At 41.4% G+C, this 20,794-nt stretch overlaps 1 protein-coding gene across 4 annotated transcripts in view; it reads right to left on the bottom strand.

Moving 5' to 3' along the window:
- Positions 1-19,494: 19,494 nt before the first annotated feature.
- LOC146865683 (uncharacterized) overlaps positions 19,495-20,794 on the bottom strand; it is a 32,602-nt gene continuing 31,302 nt past the window's right edge. For 3 of the 4 annotated variants that reach the window (XM_085632546.1, XM_085632548.1, XM_085632547.1), the window contains one exon: positions 19,495-20,042. In XM_085632546.1, coding sequence (XP_085488672.1) covers positions 19,786-20,042 — 257 coding nt within the window. In that variant the 3' untranslated portion in view covers positions 19,495-19,785. The remainder of the gene's footprint in view (positions 20,043-20,794) is intronic. The other variant, XM_085632551.1, reaches the window with a different exon arrangement.

Below are 20,794 nucleotides of genomic sequence, written 5' to 3'. Positions count from 1 at the left end.
ATTCTGAGAGTGGGCCCATCCATGTACCTTGCAGGGGGCCCCCCTCAAATCTTGTTACGCCTCTGCCTCCGGGTGTCTAACATAGCTGAATCTAGATAATTATTTGCAAACCCTCTGAGAGAGCATCACCTCACATACCTATCCTGTTAGATATAATTTTGAAATTAGGATTTTGAGGTTTTTTTTAAGGCATTAAAAGAATGTAATAATTCCCATAGAGGGGTGATTAAGTTTCATACTCTAGCACCACTTTCTGAGAAAGCCTGGGTGAGACTTCTGGTTTCTTGAAGGCTAGAGTTTATTGTAGGAGAGAGTCTGCACTCTGTAGTATACTTGATCGCCAGAGATTACCAAATTGTCAGCTAGATAGCTGGGGGGAGGTGTTGAGTATAGATTTATGGATAATGAGGGCTATTTTGTAAATACTTCTGTTCTCTACGTAAATCTTTTTTAGTGATGTGGTATGATCAGACATCAACCAATCTTCAGTGTTGATGGCTGCTTTTAATAGCGAAAGGTGAATTATCAAAATTCAGAAAGCAAGGAAAGATTATAAGAAACTCTCGAGAGGACAAAGGTTTGCGTCACAGATCTGATGGTATTTTGTTGAATGATGGATTTAATGCCTCCTACGAGTCTGTTTTGGTGGTTAGCGTTTTGAGCTTGGGCATCGATGTGATCCTGTAAGTGCCTTTATTTCAAGGGTCAAGCAATCATTATAATTGTTTGCAGTCCTGCATGTTTAGTTTCATCTAACCATATTTTCACTGGATTGGTGCATGTCAATGTAGAGAAGAAGAAGAGCTAAATCTTTGTAGGGGTTTACCTTTTGCTGTTGGTGACAAAATACCTTAAGTAATTTTAGGGTCTCACCCACTTCAAATAATATCTTCTAGTGAGGAGACTCTCAGACAGAGCTGCAGTTGTTCACATACAAGCAACAGGAGATGTTTGAATGATTCAGAAGTGAGAAGATGTGTTCTGTGTATGCACTAAAGAGTGTCAAGAAAAAAATTGACTATTAGAGTACTCCTTGGTAGTGAGGCCTAGGGGTCGATTATGAGTTTGGCGGTCCAACCGCCGTTAGACGGTGTCTGTGAATGCCAGTACACTGCTGTGCTGGAGCTCTCCCGGCTGCCGTATTACGAGTTACCAGGGTGGCCAGTGGAGTGGCTGCAGTGGAGGGTAGGATATCCCCATACATATCAATGAGTATGTGTAGATTTCGACTGCATATGTGTTAAATGCTTACATATGCACAATATATACATGGTAAGATACCATCTATATATTAAGATACTATATCCCCATACATATCGATGCATATGTGTTCATTTCGACTGCATATGTGTTCAATGCATACATATGCAAGATATATATATGGTAAGATACCATTACCCATTACCGGGCTCCGAGCCATATGTGTGCAGTCCCGGCAATGGGTATATGTTATGATATGCACTTACGTGTATTTTGGTATACTTTTCCTCAGGGTGAAGATCCACCTCGAAATCTCTAAGAAAAAACAGGACAGGTGTAAGTATGCACCCCAAACTCTTCCTCTCTGACTTCCAAACTGCGAAGGTTAACTGGCAGAAGAGCAAACTTATAATACGGTCAGCGGTCTTGCACCGCTTGACTCCCCAATGGGTGCTGCCTTTCCGTGACCATCATGCCGGAAGTTTACCTTGTGCTGGCAGTGCCGACGGTTCAACTAAGGTCCCAGCACAGGCAACACTGTCAACTCGTAATACGGCGGATGGACTGCCGCCCTCAGACTGCCACCACCAGCCCAGCAGTCTATGGACCGCCAAACTCGTAATCAGGCCCTATGTTTTTTGACAGGAAGTTTGCTAGTTTTATTTTCAGGGATCAGTTTTTCTTAGGGTTGGGGCACAGATTCCCAACCACTGTTCAAATGTTTTCAAAAGGATGGCATGATTTACTATATTAAGTAACTCTGACTGTGATAAACTGGGAAGAATGAGTAAACATCATTAGAGTAGGATTTTGACAGCATCATCTACTATTTGTACCATACCAGTTGTTGAGTTACAGCCTGCAAGGAATGTTGATTGAAGATCATAGAGGAGCTTGTTTGTGTTTCATTGCTAAAAAGCATTGATTATTTCATTATGTGGCTTTCCAAAACTTATATAGGAAAGGTAATTTGAAAAATGGTCAGAAATTACCTTGATTTTCGTAATCGGATCACTGTTTTCTGAGCACAAGAATGACTTAGCGGATTTTCAAATTGTCCTGGCACCATGCGCTGCCTTCGGGAGTAATTGGCAAAGATCGTTATGTCTTGAATGGATTATATGCTTTATTCGCCTCGCTGGCATGTAGTGGCAGAAGTGACAGGAGGGTCTTAGATTAGCAACAGTCTTTGTTAATACTGCCTGGTTTATCTTATAAAACAAAGATCAAATCTGTGCGGACTCACAGACTAGTAGGAATGGGAGTTTCTCAGGAGTATCAACTATGAGAGTTCTACTTCTCTTATTTTGTACTGGAAGAATGTAGATACTTTTTCACACTGTCTCTTGTATTGTAGTGGAGGCGGAACTAGAGATATACACATTGCTATGATAGCATAAGCGTCTTAGACATTAAAACGCCATCTTGCCACTTTTGCTGCTCTTGCACACGACACTGTAGATAGATGTTATTATATGAAAACTGCTTGCTTGCTTTTTCTTCACATGAGAAAGGTCTGTTGTTCACATTGCTAGACGTGCACCGCGACCTTGGTCTGAACATTGTGTGCAGAAACAGTCGGGGCTAACAAACAATGTATGCTTTTGAATTCAGGTTGATCGGCCCATGCTCTAGCCATAACACACACACAGCTGCAAATATCTGAAACTCGAGTGCCTTTAATATTGCAGTTTGCATGCATGAGACTCACATTCTGGAGAAGACTTTTTCCAGACACAGAGCAAAGCTGATCCTGTGATGTGATTCACCTAAGCTGTTATTTACGGTATGGGGTTCCCCATTCAAACCTAGAGACCTTCTATTAGTCTAATAATACTAGCTTACTAATGAAGGGAGGGTGGTTGTATTCCACTATCATTTGTAATATGATTTCTCCCTTTATTTTCTATGGTATTGTAACAATGCTGATGGTTTTTATTTTTAATAATTTGTCTGCTTATGTTAGCCAAAGTACTGCATCTTGGGACACGTAGTTTATAAAATAAACATTTTACACTTTACTGTGTCTCAGAATACTCTTGTTGTGGACTGATATGAGAATAATAACGAACAGGTATTTCTAATTCCCACCATTCCTAAGAGTATTCTAAGTCGCATGTTCTGGGTTGTCTAATCATTGGTAGCTTCGAAATGATACGAAGAGCGAATGAGACACTGACCGGATAGGGTTCTGGGTACTCAGGTGAGTTTTTGGTACACCGCAATTCACTGAGGTCCTGGTTTCCTGCGCATAGTTCTGTGCATGAGCAGAATCCCTGCAACAGGATTTTTTGATGGCATGTAACAACAGTTGGGGTTTTCTATTGTTTTTAACAATTTCAAAAAGCTTCTTGCTTTAATTTTTTACAATATAGATCCCTTATTAATAAAGAAGGTGTTGGTCTCCAATATGTGATTATACTATACCTTCCATTTTTATCTTACCTTTTCCCGTTTAAAGTGGAAGTGTATCGCCTTCATATTCTGTCTGTTGTGCTAAGAATTTTCCTTTATTCATATAATTATTAGCAAATTAGTACAAAGAAGAGGGATTATTTTGCCTTTTTTTAAAGTGAAACAATTTCATCTGCCATGTCAATCATGGTTTCATTATAATGTGCTGTTAAACAAGTAATGTTGGGTTCATTTATGTTGTTGGCTAATTTTGTAATGTTCTTCTATTCAAGATAGAGCAGTTTGTGTCCCTGCAATTTTTCGTTCAGATCGTCTGTTTGTTTAATTGACCCATGACATACGTTTTGGTACATAAAAAGGTGAAAGATAGTGGGAGGTGGAGAAAGCGGTCAACCAACTTTTGGTTTTTGCTCTTGATGCAGACGTTTTTGACTATTGGGAAGCTGATTGTCAAATTTTCAAATGAGTTGGTGCTGAGCAAAAAGGAATGAGTTGTATGTTATGTTGCCAAGTATTTCTAATGTGCACGTACACCAAAAAGGTTTCATGGCGTTGGGGCAAAAGAGGCAAGGAACTCGGAACTTATCCATAAGCTTGTCTAAAGAGCCATATTTTTAGCGAGGTCGTAAAGCTTCCATGGGAAGTTGTGACTCTAATGAGTCAGGGAAGAGAATTCCACATGTGTGGAGCAGTCACAGCAAACCTTAGGCACTCAGTCTATTTTTCCTGTACTTGGGAACCACAAGCAGATTTTGATGAGCTGATCTAAGGTTACGTTTGGGGGTATAGTCCTGGATTCTGGAGTTCACAAAAGTAGGATATTCACCATTATGCGATTTAAAAATAATGCACCCAGTTTTAATTAAGGACCTTTGGCCAGTGTAATTTTGACATCAGAGGTTTAGTGTGGAGCCATACGAGCCTGGTTTGGAACCAGCGGCAGCTTCTGTCTCTGTCCCTTAGGAAGTCCCAGATAGAGTGAGTTTGCATAGTTGATGGGGACATAACCAAGGCGATTATAATCTGAGTAATAGCCTTGAGTGATAAGATAAAGTTACTGCACTTACCTGAGGCTTCATAGATAGATTCCCATCTATCATGACCCCAAGGCTCTTGCCTGTTTTTTTCTTCACTGGTCAAATGGAAGGATTTCAGCTATGCATTTTGTTTTCAGGCGTCACAATTTCAGTCTTATCTGAATTCAACTTTAACTCATTACAACTCATTCAGTCACAACTGTATAACATGGTGCTTCAGAAACATTATGCAGATTCTGTTGTGTCATCGATGTTGAAAAGCAACTGCATATCATTAGTGTACTTGTATATGTTCACCATCTGTTCCTGTAGGGTGCGGACTAGGGGGCGGATACCGAGGTTGAAAAGATGGGGGGGACAAAGAGGACCCCTGTAATACTCCTCAGTTAAGTTCTACCTTGGATTAGGAAAAAGGAGTGAGATGTGCTGATTTTGAACATCCAGAATGGAAGGACTTTATCCAGTTTAATGCCGACTCCTTCACATGTGCGACCCTGACATATTTGATTAAGATGTCGTGCGCTCTACTGTGTCAAAGGCTGCAGATATGTCTAACAGTACCAGTGCCTGGGTCACACCTGTGTCTGTTTCTTCTTGCATATCACTAATTACGGAGAGAATAGAGTCTCAGGCATGGGCAGGGCATGTGCATGGGCAGGCCAAAACCCGGACTGGTGGTGATTGAGAAAAGAGAAGTCCTCTAAGAATGTGCTTAAAGGTTTGGTAATGTGTGCCTTTAGTAACTTGGCTAAGTAAGGGAGGAGTGAAATGGGCTGTAGTTTTTCAATATGGAGGGATCGTCCTCAGCTTTTTTTTGAAGTGGGATGACTACCGCCTCCTTCAAGGTATGGGTGACAATGCCTTGACTTAGGGATAAGTTAAGCAGAAAGACCAAAGGATCTGGAAAATGTGAGAAGATTTCTTTTAGGATCCGTAGGGGACAGGTGTCTTTTGGAGAGCCAGATTTGACCTTAGTCATCAATTTCCACTTATCAGCTTTAGAGATGGCCGGTAAAACTTGTGTTATATGGAGTGTTATAAAATTCACATCTTCCGAGCCAGTAGTGCTACTTAGGAGGCTGGGAGGAATATTGTCTATAATCAACCGTATTTGGTCAATGAAAAAGAAGACTAAGTAGTCATACTTGAGCGATCAGGGTTAGAAAGTTTGCTGACAGTATCAAGTATTTCTTCAGTTTTGTTGCCAGAATGTAGGATTTTATTTAATAAATAGGCATATTTAGCCCCCCAAATTGATTTCTTGTAGGCTTTTAGTCGCACCATGAAAATGTCCTTATTCTCCGGAGTAGATGTTTTCTGAAATTTTCGCTATAACTGGCATTGCTCAAGTTCAGCTTTTGTTAGTTCCTCTGTGTACCATTTTGAGGGTTCATGGTGGTGAATTGGTTTTGTTTTCTGTTTCAGGGGGGATACGTTCCTGGCTTCCTTGAGCCAGGAGGATATGGGTGAATCTAGTTTAATGGTAATGTTCTCTACCGTTACAATTGGTAGGGGAGTAAGTTTGGTAAAATAAAGTGAGTCATTTAAAATGTTTTATTTGTATCTCTCTACTTGTGACTGAAGCTACCTATAAAGATGTATTTTGTTGTTGAATGGATTCATTCCCCTCTTTTCCGTAAACTTCTTTTTCAACTCTGAGCCTTCCCTGTCTTCAAAATAATTTCTTCCTATTGGAGAAGTTAATTAAATTAAAGGAGAAGGTTTGATTTGATTTCACCTTTACTCATGTAATGTTAATAATCAGCAATCAGTGTTTCCAGTAATTCTTTATGGGCACTAAAACACATAATCATTGATTTTGGTATGGGGATAGTGGCCACAAGAGGAGATCCAACCCTTAGATATGCACCTAAATCCGTTCAATTCATAATGAAGGTCATAGTGTTGTTTTTTTGATTTACACTAATGTATGAAATATTTATTCACCATTTTAAAGTTTGTTTATTTTTTTATTTATCAGGCATATTGACAGTAATCACAAGCTGATACGGTGGAGGTTTGTCTTCCATGGCTGCATCGATGGCTTCAGTAGAGCAATTATATATGTGAAATGTTGCACCAACAATCGAGCAGGCACAGTTCTTAACCTTTTCAGAGATGGAATATCCAGATTTGGACTGCCATTGAGGGTTAGAGGCGACATGGGTGTTGAAAATGTTGATGTTGCACGTTACATGATATGTAGAAGAGGATTAAACAGAGGCAGTTTTATTTGTGGTCGAAGTGTTCACAATCAACGTATTGAGCGATTGTGGGGAGAGTTAAACAGAGTTGTTGTTCGTTACTTCAAGGATTTGTTCTTTTGGATGGAACAAAATGGAATATTAGATATTCAAAATGAAATCCATCTTTTTGCACTGCACTTTATTTACCTAAAAAGACTAAATAAAGCAGTTGCTGAGTTTGTGAACCAATGGAATAATCACCATTTGCGTACAGAAGGGCACTTAACTCCTTTACAGTTATGGACTCGTGGTATGCTCTGTGCCACCTCCATGTTAGACACCTTTTGTGTAGGAGATGATTATGGTGTTGATAACTATGGGTACACTTTTACTGCTGAAGTAAACAATTCTGTACAGGTCCCGGAAAATGTTATAATTTTAGGAGAAGAAGACAGGGTGGCACTAGAGAATTCAATGGACCCAGACACCAATCATTCTAATCATGCAGTAGACATTTTTATAAGCACATGTAATTTTATTGCAAATCTAATTAACAATGTCGACAATGCTTAAATTCTAAGTAGTTCGTTTTGCTCTCCGATATGCTCCAATGTTTTGTTTTCTCCTTGTTTTTATGCATCATTGAGCAAGGTATATAGCAATTTCTTTACTAATGTAAAAATGACATTTTTTGTACAACACTAAGTATTTGTGATGTCAGTGGTTGCATTCCACACTGTGGACTTACAATTAGTGGAGCAAAAAATATATTGTTATTAAACATGGCCTTTGTTGGTCTCATTATTTAAAATAATAAACTGTGGTAACCCTGAGCTGGACAGCAAGTGGAAACTGTTTTAAGCTTGAAAGTGTTGGTGCTAGTTGTAATTGTGTGTTTCAATGACCACTAAACATGCAGTAATTTTAAATATGTTCTGAATGCAAAATCATTTCAGAATATTGTCAGCAGAGGATGTAACTTAAACATATGACTTTTATGATAAAATGAGCGATGACACATTCTACCCCTGCAGAGGTAAAGTTAAATAGATTAAAATTAGTGTCACATAAATCATCAAAACTACTAGGATAATGTTCAGGCACTGTAAATTAAAATAAAATACACAAACATACAAATATCATAGTGAACATTAATAGCTTAATGTATTGGATTAAAAGGACATCACTTGAAATTATTATACCATGGAACATATGGAAAAAAAGCAAATTCTTGGTGAAAAATTAGAGGCACATACAGGATATATGAGCCCATAGACAGTTGGAATTATTTCGCTTTCCCTCATGGTTGATTTTAGAAACTGGTGTTTGGAGGCTCAGTTGCAGAGATTATGTTGTTCGGATACAGATTCATACTTCCAAATTGTCAGCACTGTAGCATAGATTCAGAGCTTTACTTTCGTAATGTTATGTTCGTATTACACTATACTTGAAATGATTTTTTGCTGATTGTTTCCTTGTTAATTGTTGTCAGAAATGCCCCTCTTAAGTGTAGGTGATACCTTGTTTTGGCCTCTCCAAAATGAGAAGACTCTTTGCGCACAATACCCATCAGCCAAGAAGACACTATTTACCGTTACCTATGAAAAAACACATTCCCTTTGCCCATTGTTACACATTTGTAATTTACATGACTGCCTATCTTCATTGGTATCATTTAGGTGATTGCTTATATTTGCTGCCTGATACAGTGAAAGAATGCATTGTTAATACTTTCTACTGGTACTGAACTAGAAAAACCATTAGAAGCTGTAGTCGAGTGATCAACAAATAAGGTGACACTTTCAGAAATGTCCTCATAAAGTGTTTACAATTGCATTAGTGTACCTACAGTGTTCAAATTCTCATTTTGCTGCAAGAAAAAGTCTGATTTAAACTGATGAGTTGGACATGAGGAATTGCTCCTCTTTACATGCTCGACTTCTTTTTTGGCTGAATATATTGCTTTTTTAGACTCTGCACAACATGGTTCTGCTATCAACGCCCAGTGTATGTGTTCTCAACCCTAAAACTTTTAGACATTGACCAATCTTTTATTGGCATACTAAGGCCATAGTGTATGATGTAGAAAATGCACCCAAGGCACGGACTGCCGCACCTATTGTACACTCCACTCAGTAGGACAAAGGAATAAAACATGACGTTGGCGCTACCATTGTTGCCTGACTGCTGCAGTGTAATACTTGCAGAGCAAACTGTTATAATAACCTTTTTTAATAGGTAAAACCCCCCCTTTGAAATATTAGGAAGTCACCACTTTGTGAGTGTTGTAGCCAACACGCGTGGTTGGGTGGTATTGAAAAGTGCCTAAAGGCTATTATCAGTTTACTGCTCTATGTATAAAACCAGAGTGATTTCAAATTTTTAATAAATAGAAATAATAAATAGAAAGTTAGCATTTATCTGCCTGAGCTTTCAGAAAGCTAAATAGCATTAGCCTTTGTCAACTCCCAGCCTCTACTCAAGCCTGGCTATAGGTTTAAAAAAAATGTGAACTGCATCCCAGGAGCAAACAATAGGCTGACCTGAATGGGTAGATGAACCCTCAGAATTCCACAGAATATTTACAGAGGAGGCTGTGGGCATCCTGTTAACACCGTAATGTCAATCCGGCTTAACAGGTCTGTGAGCCACATCTAACACTTGCAAGGGAGAGGACAGGATGCCAAGGCAATTTTGTGAACTTAATGCCTTTCACTGAAAGACCCTGCTTGTGACCTACCAGGCATCTGTCTCTGTGTTTCTTGTGGGTACAGTGAGTGCATCAAACTGAATTTTATTATTAGATGTGGAACGTCACTAGGATTACCAGGGTACACTCCCCATTTACACCCCCAGCCACAGAGCCAGAGTTTATTGTGGCCAGAGACCTTTGCCGTACTGAACTTGCTCTAATACACTTTGCATTTTTGGCCAGTTTACAGTAAGGTAAACATGAACTACTGCAAACGTAAGTTTTTTTACTGCTTGGGAAACTTTACTCCATTGGTCATAGAGGAACTGGGAGTGTCATAGTGTGTACCCATTCCCCTACAAGCTGGTGAACCAAAGAAGTCTGGACCCTCATCCAGCCTTTCTCTGAAAAATGGCAGACTTGCTAAAAGTCTGAAGCTGCTGCACTTGGCTTCTGTGACCTGTTAGAAGGACCTGAAGAGTTTGGACCCCCTCCTTCTTGAAATCCAAGGACTGAAAGGTCTCCAAAGATCAAGAGGCTGATCTCCTGTGCGGGTCCAGGAACCAAAAAAACCAAAAAAACCTGAAAAGAATGTTCCTGTGAAGAATGGCAGTTGACCAGTGGCAACTGGACCTGGACTGAACTTTGCTGTTTCCCTCTGACAGACACCCTGAGGGGCAGATTTATCATTATTTTCTGCAGTGCGGTGCAGCAAGCCACCTTGCTGCACTATGCTACGTGAAAGAGAAAGGTCACGATTGTACCGTATTTAACACGAAACCACGCATTCCTGACCTTTACTTGCACTGGCGCACCATGTGCTGCCTTGCAGACAGGAGTGTTTTTTACAGGACACCTTCCTGCATTAAAAAAATCCCCTGAAGCATTTTTCTCTTTCTATTTGTGCTATGTGTGCTGCAGCACACATAGAAAGTGGAACAAAAGAGGAGAAATAGAGACATTTCTCCTCCTTATGCTTCACCTGGGAGGCTTAGCATTTTTACCCATTCCCAGATCTGACAGTAATGTTATATCTGGAAATGTGCCAAAATGCATGGTAGAATGCGTGGTAACACCTAGGCTACACCCATGAAATACCTCCTTTGGACAGAGTAATGCAACACAGCAATTTGCACTGTGTTTCGTTACTCTAGATTTATCAAGCCACGCTGGGCTACGCAAGGTGGCCTTGCGTTGCTTCATAAATCTGACTTAGTAGTTGTGTCGCAAAGGCAATGCAACTCGTTGGTAAATCTGCCTCTTAGAGTCTAAAACTACTACACCTTATAAGTGTCCTCCTGTGGTGGTTCAGGCACCACAAGACGTTCGGGAACTTTGCTCCAAAGTTTAAAGGGACCAATGGCAAAAAGTATTTGATTGGCAGTTCCCAGAGTCAGATTGAAAATCCTCAGCAATTCAAAAACGTTTGAACTTGGAAATTATTTCAAACTTCTCGTCCCTAGCGGGGCTAATCTACTTGGTATATCCAACGTGCTGGAGCGGCACTGATGTAAAAATGTACAACGTGGCTAAATCCCGCCTCCACTCCTATCTTAGACCTCCTAGTACCTCCTACTCATGACATAATTAGGCTAAACTGAGCTCGGAAGCTGGGTAGTGGCCTAGCTTGTATTCATAGGAACACACTCTCGATTTCTCACATGGAGTCCTCTTCGCCTTCCTCCTGTGAATACCTCTGTCTCAGCTCTCAAGTACTAACCTGCCGGATTGCAAACTTCACCATTTTTATCACCCCCCGGGAGACAATCTCCCCTTCATCGAGCAACTAATGGAAAACATCTCTGGCAATGTCGACTCAGCCGTGTCCCAAATCTTCCTTGGTGATTTCAACCTTCTCCGGTCTAACCCCAATGCACATGCGGTAATGTGCCTTAAATCATTCTTAACTGATCAAGAACTGATTCAGCACTGTGATCAACCTACTCATAACAAAGGAGACACTCTAGACCTCATTATCTTGAAAGGAGAGACCATCACTTTGGAGACCATTACCCCTTGCGACTGGTCCAACTACCACTGCATCCTCTTTTATATTAACAGATAGGCGTCGGAGAGGAAGTGTCAACCAATGAAATCAAAGATTTGGAAAAGGGACCTCAGATCAATAAACTCAGATGAACTAGCAGCCTACTGTAAAGCTGCCCTCTCCTCTCAAGCTGACTTGGTTGAGGTTCAGTGACTCACCGACTCCTACAACTCGACCATCTCCAACCTCATGGCTGACATTGCACCACCCAAACAAAAAAATGCCTCAACAAAAATATCCATCCGGTGTAAAATGATAATCTAAACACGGTACGCCGCAACCTCAGGACTGTTGAACGGTCCTGTAAATCCAAATCCTCCCTACCAACTAAAACTCCTTAGAGATGTTAGGAGCTTCTACAACAAACAAATCAATAGCGCTAAAGCTGACTACTTCAGACACCAACTTGATCAAGCTGCTACCGCCCCAAGAAACTTTTAGTATTGGTCAAACAGCAATCAGTGGAAGGTCCAAACCATTGACTCTGGAAGCAGTACACCATCATGCGACAAACCTGCTGCTTTCTTCACTGAGAAAACAAGACCCATCACCACTGAACTCACCTCCAAGAAGGCTCTCCTGTCATCCTCTGGGTCCACACCATGCCTTGACCTCTTAGAAAACGCCAAACCTGCAAACCTATCAGCCTGAACACTAAGAACAATTCGTAATGGGGCACCGTTACCCCATTCAGTGAAAAAGACATCAACAAGATTCTTCAGAATATCAACCCATCTAACCACTTCAGTGACCCGTTACCCCGGGCCATCTTCAAAGAAATCAAGAATGCACTCATCCTCAGCTGGACAGGGATTGTAAACGCTTTTTTATAACAAGGCACCATCCCAGACTGCATAAAAGCAGCTCAGGTATCACCTACACTAAAAAAAACAAACGCAGATAAAGCTGACCTCAAAAACCTCCGCCCTATCTCCAACATCCCAACCCTAGCCAACATCCTAATAAAATGCGTACAATCCCAACTTTGTGCTCACATAGATAACTTCCAACTCCTAGACCATTATCAATCCGGTTTTCGAAAGAGGCAGGATACGGAATCGGCTCTCACTCATGTTATGGATGACATTTTAAAAATGCTTGACTAAAATGATTCTTGACTCCTAATCCTCCGTTACCTTTCCTCCGCATTCGAAACAGTTAATCATGACAACCTCCTATCCATTCTGAAGAACAGGATGGGTTTCACGGGTCGGGTGCTACAATGGTTCTCGTCCTTCCTCCACCACAGATCACAAAGAATCAAGGCAAACCACTCACTCTCCCAGCCTTCTCTAGTACTCATGGGTGACCTCCAAGGATCAGCCCTTTCTCCTATCCTCTTCAACCTTTTCTTGGAACCACAAGCTAATTCACTAAATTCCACAAACATTCTCTTCCATATGTCTGCGGACGATACGCAACTTTATCTGAAACTCTCATCCCCGGACAACATCATCTCACTCAACACTACCCTAACGTCTAACTGAGAATCATCGCCTGCTCAACACCTCCAAAATTGAATACCTTCTCATCTCTCCTCCGAACCACATCTCCAAGCCAGACCTTTGGCTGATTCACCTCACTGCTTTTAACTGCATCCCTCTCATCATAGACTCAGCCAAATCTCTTGGAATCACCCTGGACAAGCACTTGTATATGACAAATCACATCAGCAATGTGTGTAAGGGAGCTAATCACTTGATGAGGACACTTAAAAATATCAAACCATTCCTTCCACAGTCTGATTTCAAGCAGGTAGTCCAAGCGCTTGTCTTGCCGGGGCTAGACTACAGCAGCGCTACGCTCTGGGATCTTCCCAAATACACCCTGGCTCCACTAAGGGCATCACTGAATGCTGCGGCTAGACTGGTTACAGGTAGCAAACAAAATGAGCACATATCCCCAGTCCTAAAATCCCTTAAATGGTTGCCCTACACAGCTTGAATTCAGTTAAAGATTGCCGTTCAGACGCACAAAGCCTTGCATTTCAAAACTCCCAGGTACCTAGCGCAAAAACTTTAATTATCCTGTGGTGGTAGAGCCTCAAGAAGCGCTAACACTTTCCTCTTGAAACCACTCATCCATAGCAAAAAAAAAACTTGTCACCAAGCCTTCTCCAGAGCTGCCCCAAAGATACGGAACTCTCTTCCCCTGGAAGTATGCAGAATATCCTTAATGACAGCTTTCAAAGTGGAAGTTCAAAGATTCCTAATGAATTAACTCTTACCTAAATTGGGCAATGTTCACCTGCTCTAAGTCATTGATCCTACAACCGTTGTACCATCATTTGATGCTGCTCTTCTTTACCGCAGTGTGCCCCCCTTTGTAGCCCACTACTCATTGTCTTGTAATTATGTGAATATTCCTGTTTTTTTTATTCTTACTTGATGTCGTTATTGCATTTATGTCCTTCCTTCCATCTTTTTGTAAAGCGCTCTGATATCCTTCAGGATCTTGTCTGCGCTATATAAAGCTTTATAAAATAAAAATAAAACTCATTAATCTGATGACATCCCACTCACTTTTCAGGCAATGCCCTCCTGTGAAGGCCTCTGTTTTTCAATAGTTGGTAAATCTTTCCTGCTCTATGTTGGGTTAATGTTTGGTGCATCAGGTCGGATAGGGACAGAAAATACTACTTTATTATTCATACTTCTGAATATTTTACTTTTGTATTTAGACATCAGCACAGTCACAATTAATCATAAGTACTTTCAAACCGAACATATTTCTCGCAAAGCCTATATTACATATGCAGTGAGCCTGTAGCTAGCATGGTTGGGTTCATCAGTCTTCAGATGGTAGTCCCCATCACCACATAGGCTGACTCTGACAGCGATTTCAAAACTGTTGTCCTGAATATGGGGCACTGAAAATCTTGTATGGTCATAAGAGCATGGTTTTTACTGATGCTGGCATCTTAAACAGGGCTAGACTTTTCTTCCACAGGTGATTAGGCCAAAAGAGGACAAAGGAAGATGTCTTTGTCTCGTGCTTCAATGACAATAGAAACAGAACCGAGACCAAATTCTTCCCACATTTTCACATATACAAAAAGAAAAATGCCTCTTTGATGTGTTTTTCTGTAGGATCCTGCACATAACAGTACTGGCTGTAATCCAGGTACTCTTTTAGCATGAAGCAAGGGTGCCTGCATTGTTGCTAAGCAGCAACAAGTGTGCTAGCACCAGAAGAGAGTGCCATATATTTTAAATATGGCTGTTGTGAGCTCTATCCCATTCACGTAATGCACCACAGAAACTTGCCTTGCTGCACTGCGTTCATGTACTTACTAAATTTCTCCCTAGATTTTGGGGTGTGATGCTGTTTCCAAGGTGCACCCTACTACCTACGTCCGTGTTGGGTCCCATGACATTTCTGTTTGCAATCTACTTGCAAGGGCACACAGCCTGCAGCTTAGCCTACGGCAATTTATTTAATAGGGTTTGCAGACAGTTTCGAGGGGTGCCTATGGGAGTATCCTGTTCCTTTAGCCTCCAGCATTCAATTTAAAATGTAGTATCTGTATGATTGGTCTCCATCATCCATTCAGTCCTTTTCCCTACAGAGCCTTGACCCCTTCTATTTGTCTATTTCCCCACCTTCCTGCACACTTCCATGTACCATTTCTCCTTAGATCCCATTCCAACCTGGATCCATTTCCTGAATTTAGGCCTTTAGCTTCCAGAGTGTACTCCATCCTGGTGTTCCCACCTCATCCCACCTCAACAGGGTATGAACTATAGTAGACTTCTCTTCCTAGCCTTCTCTTAATATTTTGTAACTTCTTTCTTCCACTCCCCTGTACATACTCGGAGTATCCCATGCAGTCTTTTTTTCCTTTCCTTTCTTTATTCTTTGCGCCATTTTCTGCCCTATTTCCCTTCATGCTTTGTTCTTACTTTGCTGTGTTTTTGTGACTAGAGTCCTAGACACATTCATGCTTCCTACCTTCCTTGTGCACAATAATGCGATTTTCATCACTTGGTCCCAGTCAGATCTTACCTCCCTATCTATCTCTCCCCTGCCACACCCTTTTACTTGTGCCATTGCCTACCTGGTCCCTCTAACCATTTCAGTCTGTTTCTCACAAGAAGTTTCTTACATTCGGTAATGCTTTATCTAGTAGAGACTCTATCTAGCTGCAGATTCCTAACCATAGAATATTCCCCAGGAGTCAGACTAGATCCAGAAGTTTTCAAGCAGTTCGCTTGAGATGGCCTCGTCCGGCTCTGTGTTGTGGTGTCTACGCTGGCAATGCAATGCAATGCGTGGTGCCTAAATAAATGCCACCCTGAAGCGCTGATGTTAGTTCCTTTTGTGACTTTCCATGTCAAGCACGCAGCCATGATGAGGACTGACAACTGAACTGAAATTCTAAGGCCCTTAGAATGGTGAGCCTTACACTGTGATCAGTTCTGCGAGCATGGACGATGGAATGACCAGAAAGGTCATCTGATAAGAGACTTCTAGCTGCATATTCCTTATCTTAGAATACAAAACCCAAGCAAAGCTTCCCAGGAGGTGGGTATGCGAAGCTGGTTTAAACCAGGAAGTCCTACAAGACTGAGTGGACCAAGTGCCCATCATAACGGACCGAACTGTTCAGGCAATAGTGTTTGGTAGACATCTGCAGAGATGCCCATGTTGCTGCCTAACAGATAACCAGGACAGGGACTCCTTACGCTAGCTAACGCAATGGTCGTAGCCCTGGCTGTGGTGGATGAGCAAGCAAGCCCTCAGGAGGTTGCTTCTTGCCCAATACGTATCAGGTATTTATGATGAGCAGTATCCGTCTTGAGATGGTCCATTTCTGCACAGCATTCCCTTTCTTGGCCCCTTTGTACACCACAAAGACTTGATCGTACACCTGGAACTCTTTTGTGTGGTCAAGTTAGAAACAACAACTCTTTTTGGGTCCAGACAATGGAGTCTCTCCTCCTCATTTGAAGTGTGAGGTAGAGAAAAAGAGTTAGGCAATGTGATGCACTGGCCTACAAGGAAAGTAGTCACAACCTTCCGGAGTAAGGAGGCATGTGTCCTGAGTACGAGATTGTCCGGATAGAAGATGGTGTAGGGAGGGTTTACATAGAGTGGCTGCAATTTGCTGACCATTCTGGCTGGTGTAACGTGCACTAAAAAAGCAGTCTTGATGGTTAATCAGTGGCCGGATCAATTATGCAAAGGCTCAAAGTGTGCACACAATAAAGCATGCTGAATGGCCTGGGAGGAATTGTATGTTGCAAACCGTTGAGGATCCTAGCCACAAAAGGTGCCTTGAACAAAGAAAAATGTCCAAACAGGAGAAACTGAGAATGGGGAGCAGTTAGAGCACTAATGTTCCTAGATAAACACCATGCAACAAATTTATCCTCGCGTGCTGGCGTATACCCACTTGGTGGAGGTACTCCTGGCTGTCAGAATAACATCACATACTTTGTGAGGAAGTTTGAAAACTGTCAGCTGTTAAAGGTTGGTCTTCAAACATAAAGGTGAAGGGTGTGCAGGTTCGAGTGTAGGACCCTCCCGTTGCTGCAAAAGAAGGTTCTCTCAATGAGACAGCCTGATCGGGGGATCGATCATTCAAGTCCAGAAGCGGGTTCATAGAAAGCCGAAGGCCTGTGTCTTCACTGGAGTCCGTACTCCTCCAAGTACAGCGGCGGAGGCCTCGGCTGCTACCTGCTGTGTCCTCTGCCAAAATGTTGGAACCCCTGTCAGCATGTCAGCTCTCGGAAGAGGGAGCAACATGTCATGGGCACTGACGTGTGCGGCAGGGCTTTCTTTTAAGATGACGAATGCATGTTACTCGGTAGAGTGTGTACCTGCTAGGCTTAGGGTCTAGAAAACGAATGCTTTGAATGATGATAATACTTAACAGAGTGTGCAAGATGGTTATAGTATTTTTAAAGCAGTTAGGTTTTACTTACACCAACAAAAATAACAGCAACACAGCATATGAAACTTCCATTCAGCTGTTCAAAGAGCAATGTGTTAGAAGCAGCATTACAAGGTCATTCAAACCATGAAAGAGCAACTTTAGAGGCATTTTTCCACACATTTGCTTACTGTTCATACATGCTTCTAACGGAGGCATGGTTTGTTCTATGATACATATACGTCAGACTTAACAACTTCCACAAACATTTCCAAAGAGAATTATTGATGAGAAAGTTGTAAACAGATCGACAAATTTGGGAGAGGAAGACAAGAGGACTGATTGCTTGTGGGAAATGCTAGTGTCCAACTGCAAGCTTCAAATGTATTCAGTGGCATGATATGAATTGGCGAAAAATAATTAGGGACAACACTACTCGCACACCAATATAATAACTGTAAAGCTGCTAATATTTTCAATATAGGCTGTAGGTATGGTTTAAGCTAATTCATTACCAATATTATGGAAGTGCAATAAAAAATATGTTTTTGGTTTTTCTAATGTTCTTTTTATTTGATAGTATGAGTGCTAGAATTATTATTATATATTTGCCATATTCTGATACACAAGGTTTTTATGTGCAGATTGTCCATATTGCCTATTCTATTATTTAAAAACACCAATAGTTGTGATGTTGACTGCTTTCAGGTTGAGGCTTCACACATCTACAAAGACTCCTTTCAGATAAGACCTTCTCTGGAAGGACTCTCTGACTCATAAAAGTCAGGATCAAGATGAGCATGATTCATTGCAGGGAAGTGTGAGAAAAGCCTGTCTTTTTTCCTATTCTCTGAAGGTAGTGTAGGAACCAAGTTTCCCTTAGAGTTATGTGAATCTTTGTGGATGTGCCCTGCAATTTGGGAGTTCACAACACAGTGCAGTAGGTCCCTGCTGACCACTCGTGGTGCAAAAGACACACAATTGATGGACGGAATGCAGAACAAATCAAAACATTCATCCCCAGTCAGGAGATCTGGGTTAAATCCATCATTCTTTTGCTCACCATGCCACCCCAGTTTAGACCTGGCCATATGCAAATCAGTCATGACCTTGTGCCTCATGGGAACAGTCCAGCCCGAACTGCCAAGCCAGGTCCTCCCTGGACCGGAAATAAGCATCCGAGGACAGGTTTCGGGGTTACATGGGTCCCGAGCTCTCCATGCCACTGGAGTGAAGCTATCCTGGATGATGAGGGTTGAAAGCCTGAAACCGGTCCTAGGATGCTTGTTTCCAGTCCGTGGAGGACCTGACCTGGCAGTTCGAGCTGGATTGTTCCCATTGGGCGCAGGGTCAAGACTGATTTGCATATGGCTGGGTCCAAACTGGAATGGCATGGTGAGCAAAAAAATGATGGGAGTTAGGCCCAGAGCTCTGTACTGGGGTGAATGTATTACATTGTTCAGCATTCTGTCCATCAACTGTTCTTTTTGCATCTGACCACTCGTTGTGGGATGAACCAATTTCACTCTGGTGGGAACTGTCACACGGGTCTGCTTGAGACCATTCAAAATGATAATCAGCCCCTGACCCTTGTTACTGGCACTAGAGAGCTTGAACCCAAAAGGATGGGAACCCCTTGGAGCGGAGGACTAGGACACAAGGCACAGTAGCTCAGTAAAGTAATTGTAGCTATAGCCTGTTCTGTGAATCATTCAGTTAAGCATTTTTCATAAGCAAAGTAAAGGTATGGGTTAGACAATCAGTTGCTGCTTTGCAGGCCAATAGATGACTTCTGAGTTTACATACCCTCACACTACCTCACTGAGAAGCCTGCAACTGCTTGCCATTGCTACAATTGAGAGTGAAGTGTTATAGGGATTGTACATAGCCCAGTTTGCACAGCCAAAGGTTCACTGTACCCCTTTACATCAGAGGTACATTACCACAGGCCTCAGGCCCAATTGCCACTGCTTGCCCAGTGGCCACCAAAACAGGGTCTGACACAAGACACACTAAAAACATGAAACCAAGAACTCCGTCAATCTGAAGAACTTCTATTTATTGACAACCAATGTATATTTATTGGTATAGATCGTTTAGAAAAAAACTTTATTCATCATTGTAACAGCAAACATTGACAAAAGAAATGTGCTATTCTCAAGGCACAGAGACCTGCCCTGTGGCTATCAAGTGATTTTACAGAAGCCTAAAGCCCTTGCATTTCGTAAGCTGCCACAAGACTCACACCTTCCGCGACAACAGCATGATCAATCCTTGTATCCATAACTACTTTGTCATATATATACATTATACCCCTCATTTCAATATGATCATTAGGCTCGTCCAAATCCTGGAGAATTCAGTATCCCAAAGTCCATGTTTGTTTTAAATTCCTCATAGGATATTGAAAGGGGGAGGCGCAACACATTTCCACAGGTGTTTGCCTCTGGAAACATAGACATTTCAACTTGGCCATCGCATGCATGTAGAAACTCTATTGATGGTTGAGGATTAAAGCCCAGTGGTGGAACTGTGTTAGCGCCAGTCACAAAACACAGAATGTCCTTTAATTTGGCTTCACATGCAAGCTCTAAAAGAAAAAATATATATATGAGTCAAACTAGTTAAATTGTGATTACAGCAAAGATTGTGATTGTTTTTTATTTCATCTGCTAAATGAATACTTCAGTAATGGTTGACATGCGAATAATAAAACCAATGATGATTTGTTGTGCTTCATTTCACCAAAAACTCATCAATTCGAGATTATCTGTTGTTAACAACACATAACATTTCAAGATCTGGTGTCAGACTATTTTAGCATTTCCACAATCCTGCTCGCCTTACTCTCCCTTTAATAGAAGTCTTCCCATTGTTCAACATGGAGTAAGCATAGGTATTCCATGTTGGTAGACCTGCATCTGACACTCTCTCTGAGTCTTCACACACACACACCACTGTTTATACAAACAATGCCGATAAGCCAATAACCTTATCTTAAAGGCTTGGGGCTGGAGGTAGCTGCAATCTCCACTGTGCAAAGGCTTTACTCTTTTAGAGACCCACACAGCAGACCCAATCATGCTCTATATCGATTTGTATTACTTTTCCTTGATGCAGTACATGAAGCATCATTCTAATGGGGTAGCTACCATTTTACTCCCAGGACACTACAATTAAGCTTTAACAACATTAATAATATACATATCGTGCAAAATAAAGATTGAAATAAAGCAGGCATAGACTTCACAATTTTGGATGCATTGTCCTTTTGTTCTTATTATAGATTTTACTCTGTGCAAATAAAACGGGTTAGTATGTCCCTCATTAACTCTCTTTCTC

Source organism: Triturus cristatus, chromosome 2_1 (assembly GCF_964204655.1).
Source record: "Triturus cristatus chromosome 2_1, aTriCri1.1, whole genome shotgun sequence".
Taxonomy (NCBI): domain Eukaryota; kingdom Metazoa; phylum Chordata; class Amphibia; order Caudata; family Salamandridae; genus Triturus; species Triturus cristatus.
The sequence above is the reverse complement of the archived record's forward strand: the minus strand, read 5'-3'. Positions and strand labels throughout refer to the sequence as shown.